Here is a 6752-nt window from a genome sequence, read left to right on the forward strand (position 1 = left end):
CACCAGGATGGCACTTCTTGGGTCCACAGCCGGTGTGTTACCTCCGTCAGTCAGAAGAGGGAGCTCCGGGCTCTGCCCAATCTGTCTTCTCGGGAACCCAGGGCTGAGGTTTCTTCTGAATGCTGAATCCCTGAAAGGGAACTCAGAGCTCTGTGCTTCCCCAGGAGAAAATGCCTTGAGACAAATAAAGTCTGTATGTGATTCTTCCCTTTGTACCCTTTTTGACCTTCACTCACTAGCTGTGTGACCTTGAGGCAGTTACTAAACCTTTTTGAGACTTAGTTTCCTGACCTGCAAAATAGCCATCACTTCGTGGTCCTACCGGAGGGATGCTTGTGAAGAGGACTAAATCCGGTTACGTACATCAGAGCTCGGCACACTGCCTGGATGGTAGCTGCTCATGGCAGGAACAGGCATAATAATGCACGTTCCCAAGGGGTTCAGCACAGACAGAAAGGCAGCCATGCTGTCAGGGGCCCAAAGAGCTCCTAGGAAATCTCCAATTTCCCAGTGTAAGCTCTGGGAACCTCAGCGCACTCTCTATCCCACCTGAATTTCCTTGTCTCCCCTGCTTCCCGGTTTCTCACTGGCCTGAGACTGGAGCTAATCCACTGCACCTGCCTTGGCCTTGGGTTTGGGGAGAGTGTGGCCTCGGAGATGCAGAGCAGCAGGAAAAGTGGGTACCATTTTCCAGGAATTCTGATGAACAGGACAAGGGGGCCCGGCTGCAGACTTGCATCTCTGGAAAAATAACAAACCCAGCTAGATGGCAGGGGTATAAAGCAGAGTTCTTTCTCCCTCTGGTGTCTGTGCCCTGGAAGGAGACAGAGACGCCGGTTCCCCGACATACTCATATGGCTTGGGTATCCCATGAAGAGTACCATAAAGGGATGCCACTTAGCAGTGTCCCAGAAGTGGCTGAGACTTGCCCTGTTTAGGCTTGCGGGGCACGGAAATGTTTTACAATCCTGTGGGGTTGAGGGGGAGCGGGGAGGCAGAGCATCCCGCAGATAGTAGGGATGAGCTCCGGGCAAACGCAAGAGCTGACATATTCCTCTGGACATCCTGAGAGCCATCAGATTGTAACTGTGGGGCCAGAGAGCGGGGCACAGGGTAGAAGCAGCAGCCCCATCCTCTGGGTCCAGAGCCCCTGCTTGTCTTTCCCATTTCAATTCCGTTTATATGGGGGCTCAGGCGGCATTTCTTCTCCTATACGGTGGAGGTCCCCTTCTCACCTCTTATCTTGTATATTCCGTGTGGTTCCCTTGGATTTTAAATTCCTTGAAGGCAGGGGCCAGAAACTATACTAGTTTGCAGGCACATTTACAAAGAACATTTTACAGGTGGTTTGCAATTTTTAATGTGGGTGGTTCTATAAATCAAGTTGAAATTAAAACAGCCATGTTGACTTTTGTTTCATAAATAATTTATTTCCAAGGTAAAGGTTTAAATAAATAAATAAATAAATAAATAAGTTAATTCATAAGTTAGTAAAAAATTTAAAGTCTGTAACTGTCCAGTGCAGTGTCTTAGCTGTCAGTCACGTCAAGAGCCTCTGCTGGTGAGGACGCCTGCAGTCACTGTCAGCATTGTCCCTTCTCCGAGGTGCAGGCTGGGAGATCCTCAGTTTTGGAGGTAATCTATGAGTCCGTTAAGGAAGGCCAAGCTTCTGAGCATTTCCGCTTGGACCACCGTCCAGGCACAGTGGCTGTACTTCTTGGCCTTCAGGTACTGCACGATCCTTCCGTAGTATTTCTTCAGGCGCAGAATGGTTGTGTTTCCCCAGGTGGAGCTTTCCTCCTCCATTATTTCCTCCAGGTTTGTCTCCAGACGGTCCATCTGCAGATGGACTTTCACAAGGAGGTTCTCAACGATGGTCTCATTCCAGCCAGTGCTAGCGAAATTTCTTCTGAAAATACGCAAGGTGTGCTGGAGCATCTCATAGATGACCAATGCGGCATCCTCCTTCTGAAACTGCTGTGCTTGCTCAATCTCCTCAGGGACCTGGAAGTTCATTGTGTCCTCGGGGCAACGTTGAGGGGCTCCATTCAACTGCCGCAGGAGCTTCTGACATGCTGAATTGCTGCTTCTTAGTTGGGACCGAAGCAAGTCATAGTTCACAGAAAGAGCCGTGGTGGAGACACACAGCAGGAGGGCCATTGGGAGGATCCACCTGTAGGTCATGATGAAGACAGGAACAGCGTTGCCTTTACTCCCTAGGAGCCCAAGTGGAGGCGGCAAGGGCTTGAGGTTGAATGTCCTTCTTCCATGAGTGTGGGCTATTTATACGGGATGGTCCTCCACCCTTTCTATTTCAGAGGAATTTCCCACTTTCACTTTTCCCTTTCTGTTTTCATATGTCATGAAATTATTAGTAGTCCCCAAAACTCTTTTTCTTTAAGCTCCTAACTGCTTGATTTTACATAGATTAAGGGAAAAGATATACAAACTCTGATGATTTCTATGGTTTGTAAAGTTTCAGTGAATTAGTAAATACCAAAGGAAAAAGGAAGCCAAATCGTTTAGGACTCTACTATTACAGGGTTCTTGCATTTGGCAAAGTAGTTTTGTATTTTTTTCTTTTAGTATTATGAGATTTTTAGGGGAGTTCTTGGTATGAGAATTTTCTTTTTCATAAGAATAGATTTAATTCCTGATTACACTATCACAAAACAATAAATATATGCAGTTTATGATTTTACAAAAGATACCTACTTTTTGTATCTAATATCGGATAATGTTCAACTAAGTTGATCTGAGTGTTTTGTAGGGCCTTAACCATTACAGCAAGATGCCACATAGCTTTCTCAGCCTTATTTATTGCTTTATTTGGCAATCTCAATAATCTAGAGTATAAATGAAAACTGGGGATGAAGCCATAGCTCGAAGAAGACAAAATGAGTGTTAAAAGCTCATGTGTGACCATTACTGAGGGCCAATGTGTTCTTACTTTGTACACATTTTTAGCATATCTAAATATCTGATTTTCCATTCCCATGCTAATAGATACCACATATTAGAAGGAGTTTTAGAAGGAAAATGGGAAGAAAAGAAATCAAGCAATGAGGGGATGTTCCCGTTGAGACAAATGATTCTGTCTCAATAGTTCTGAGGCCATTTTTTTTGTTAGAGTGTGGTAAGTGATTTTCATTAGAGAGGAATCAGTGAAAAATAAAATTATGATTTTTACCTCCTGTTTATAGAGGAAGGGAGACAAGTCATACATTTTTTAGAGGTTTCAATAGAAAAATAAGTTCTATTAATTATGATATTTAAAGTAATTATTTTCAGTTTTTAGAAAACTATGCATTATCTTTCGACCTGAATTTCCTGAATCCCCATGTGTGCAAGGAACTGCACTATGCGCTGCTGAAGATTGTAATCCCACTCTCCTGGATCATACAGTGAAGTAGGAGAGAAAAGCATGAATCAACGAAATACACAAAAGTAAAATGCAGCACTGACAAGCGGTCCAGAGGAGAGGTTCGTGGTCCTGTGGGTTCCCATGCTCTGGGGACATAATGTAGTGGGAGAGGTTAGAGAAGACTGCCCTCAGGGAGTGACACTGGAGGTGAAATCAGAAGGAAGGTCAGCTGGGAGTGCATGTGCAAAGATGTTTGGAGGGAGGATGCGTGGTAAGGGCAGAGGGCAGGACCGAAGGCCATTGCGACCCTGAAGTCAGAGAGTGGTCCGAGAGTGGTCTGAGATGAGGCCAGAGGGCAGGTGGGAGCCACAGAGCACAGGGATTGTGAGGCGTGTTAAGAAGGTTTTCTTTACCCTAAGAGCAGTGGAGGCCATGAAAGTGTTTTAGGCAAGGTGGAGTAGCTTCATTAGGTTTTGGGGAAAAAACACTTTCTCTACATTAAACGCAATAAATAATGGAGGGAGGGCAGATGGACGCAGGCAGAACAGTTAGGGGATTTACCAACACGTTAGACCAGGAGGCTAGTGGTGGAGGTGAATACACTCATTTATGTGAAACCTCTCATTTCCTGACAACATCAGGTTCAAACGCTTGAAGAAACTCTCCATCATTTTACAGCAGGCTGCATCAGTTCTGTTGGTTCTGATGATTTCCGTATACGCTTAATGCTGAGGACATTGCTTCTATTGCACCAGATTGAAGTAGAGGCTGAAAGAATCTGGCTAAATGTGGATTTATAAACCGAGAGCAACCCTGAGCTCCAGGTTTCCCGTCATCAATAGCTCTCCTGTCTTCTGATCTTTGCACTATGCTCCACCTATCTCCCCAATATCCCTCCATTCCTGTTCCTTCTTCGTTGGCTGTGTGTCATCTGCTCTCCCCAGAAGGACTATCTATTGGTGGTGTCAGAAGTTTTCCTGAAGAACGGCTTGTGCTTGAGCTGCACCGACACAATGCCTGCTGCGTGGGGCGGAGAGGAAGCAACTTATCTTTCCTTCTAAATTAGGGGAGTGGGAAAGCTACCAGTGTCATTCTTTCAAATGAGAGAAGAGTATCGAGAGTTGAAATGATGGAGGAAACAATCCAGGAATATGAGGACAAGATTCTGGCAAAGTGGCAGTGGTAACTGTGTGGATTTGGGTTTCCCTGAGTCCCCACACAAAAACAGACACTGTGACTAGATAGAAACCAAAACCCCACTTAACGTACAAAGTGGGTGACATGAACCACAAAACGCAAGCAGATGAGGACAAACCACCAATTGCCACAAGATCTGCTTGGTAGTATCCTGATGTGGAGAAAGCAGAGGAAAGCAATGGTCCTGAGAACCCCAAATAGCCGAGAGGTATTTACTGGAAAGCCATCCGGGCTAGCTTGAGAACAGCAGCTGAAGCTGGGGGTGATTTTGCCCAACGCAATAGCTGGTGAGTGTGAGGGGCCTCGGCAAGTTCTGAAAGCAGTGAACTGGTCTAGGATACAGGTAATTTTCAAACCAACCAGGCACAGCTCCCTTTGGGAAAGGGCCCTCCACTGAGGGGAAACTGCTAGAGGTGGAATCAAATTTGAGCAGGATAGAATCAACAGAGACAAGGAAAGAAGGCCAGACCAGTGGGGGGGACAACTCACCGAGCAAGCCACCATGTTCCTGAACACGTCACCAAAGCAACCGAAGAGGGAGCTCTGTCAGGTAGAAGAACCACTGAACGACTTCTAGAAGTCAGGAAAAATAAGCTCCTATAACATCGAACAGCAGCATAGGAGGAGGACTCAGTCTCACACAAAGTTAGTGTTAGAGGAAGGAGAGGAAGGAGCAGAATCAGATCTCCACAGATCGTGAGAATACACCAGGAACACAGTCAGCACAATACAGACCAACATTTTAACAAGGTGTTACCAAGGAGTTTGATAACATTAAGAAATGTTATTAAACAACATAAATCAGAATGAGATGAATTCAGAAATGAAGTAACATATGAAAGAAATGTTTAGAAATAAAAGAAAGAAACTCAATTTCACTGAAAAGTTCTAGTCATGAGAAATGAGAGGATTTGGGGAAATGTGGCACCAGAGAGGAGCTTCAAGCTAGAGAAATCTCAGCACCTGGAGCCACTTTACCACAGAGCAGGGTGTGGACGGAGGGGCATCATCTTCAGGAAATGGAGATGGGTCAACGTTATATAATCCATGTCACGTTACAGGGAGCTCGTTATAAGGTAAAATGACCAAAATCGAGAAGAAAATTTGGGTATTTTCAATATCACATTGGAGTAAGGAAGACCTTTCTCAACAAGATATAAAACCCTGGAACTAAAATAGAAAATAGTGATAAATATGAGCATAAACACCTCATGAATTTCAGGATGGCAAAAAATAAAGTCAAAGTAGAAGAGCAACATCAGAAACAGTGTCCACACACAACAAGAAAGGGATAATTGTCTTCGTGGAGAAACAGCCCCTAAAACTAATAGAAAACTATGCAATAGAAAACATTAAAATAGCCAGATAGCAGGACAAGACATATAAGGGCCAACAAAGATATGAGAACCTGCTGGATGTTGTTAAGAAATGGGAATCAAACTAACAACGAAGCAGCCAATTTTCCCTAAAAGGCTTTCCAAGGGCATGGACAAATAGTATTCTAATATATACTGAATGAACGCATAAACTTTTTAGAGAGTGGGGAAGATTGTATTTTCAAACGTGTCCAGAACAATATCCCATCCCACGTGATAATCTACAGTGTTCTTTGACTCTCGACCCATCAAGAGGTGGGGTGTGTGTCCCTCCTCTAGAATTGGGGCAGAATTCTGTGGTAGAAGCAATGTTGTGTAATTTCGGAGGCTGGGCCAAGAAAGAGAATGCAATGTCTACTCTGTGAGCTGGAACTCTTGCTCCTGAAGCTGTCCGCCACCATGTAAGGGGTCCAACTGCCCTGCACCTGCCAGGCTGTGAGAGAGCCCAACCCAGCTCGCAGGGAAAGACCACGTGGAACTTGGCTATATATTTCCAAGTTTTAAATTTCAAGCAATGAAATTATCCCTTTAACTTGCAATCCGACTGCTAGGAATTTACCTATGGATATTCCTGCTGAAGTATGTATATGCATGTACATATGTGTGTGTGTATATTATACAGTATATGTTCTATCAACATTTATGAATGTTCAGTGTAGTAGTGTCATAGTAAAAAAGAGAAATTAAGTATCCATCAGTAGAGAATCAGTTCAGTAATAGTATGGAACACACAAAATGGAATACTGTATAGCCATTAAAAAGTAAGATCAGCAGATATGGACCTATACACCAGATATATTTATTCAAGAGAGTAA

The 6752-nt window shown here is 44.2% G+C and overlaps 1 protein-coding gene across 1 annotated transcript; it reads right to left on the minus strand.

The window, feature by feature from the left end:
* Positions 1-1516: 1516 nt before the first annotated feature.
* Positions 1517-2229, minus strand: LOC103563147 (interferon beta-like). Its single transcript, XM_008538414.2, has one exon. It carries the CDS (start codon positions 2182-2184, stop codon positions 1624-1626), a length of 561 nt encoding a protein of 186 aa, XP_008536636.2. The 5' UTR covers positions 2185-2229; the 3' UTR covers positions 1517-1623.
* Positions 2230-6752: the final 4523 nt, after the last annotated feature.

This window comes from Equus przewalskii, chromosome 22 (assembly GCF_037783145.1).
Source record: "Equus przewalskii isolate Varuska chromosome 22, EquPr2, whole genome shotgun sequence".
In the NCBI taxonomy this organism is placed as follows: Eukaryota; Metazoa; Chordata; class Mammalia; order Perissodactyla; family Equidae; genus Equus; species Equus przewalskii.

Coding starts and splice junctions, on each gene's coding strand:
- LOC103563147 (XM_008538414.2), bottom strand. CDS start 2,184: ATGACCTACAGGTGGATCCTCCCAATGGCCCTCCTGCTGTGTGTCTCC.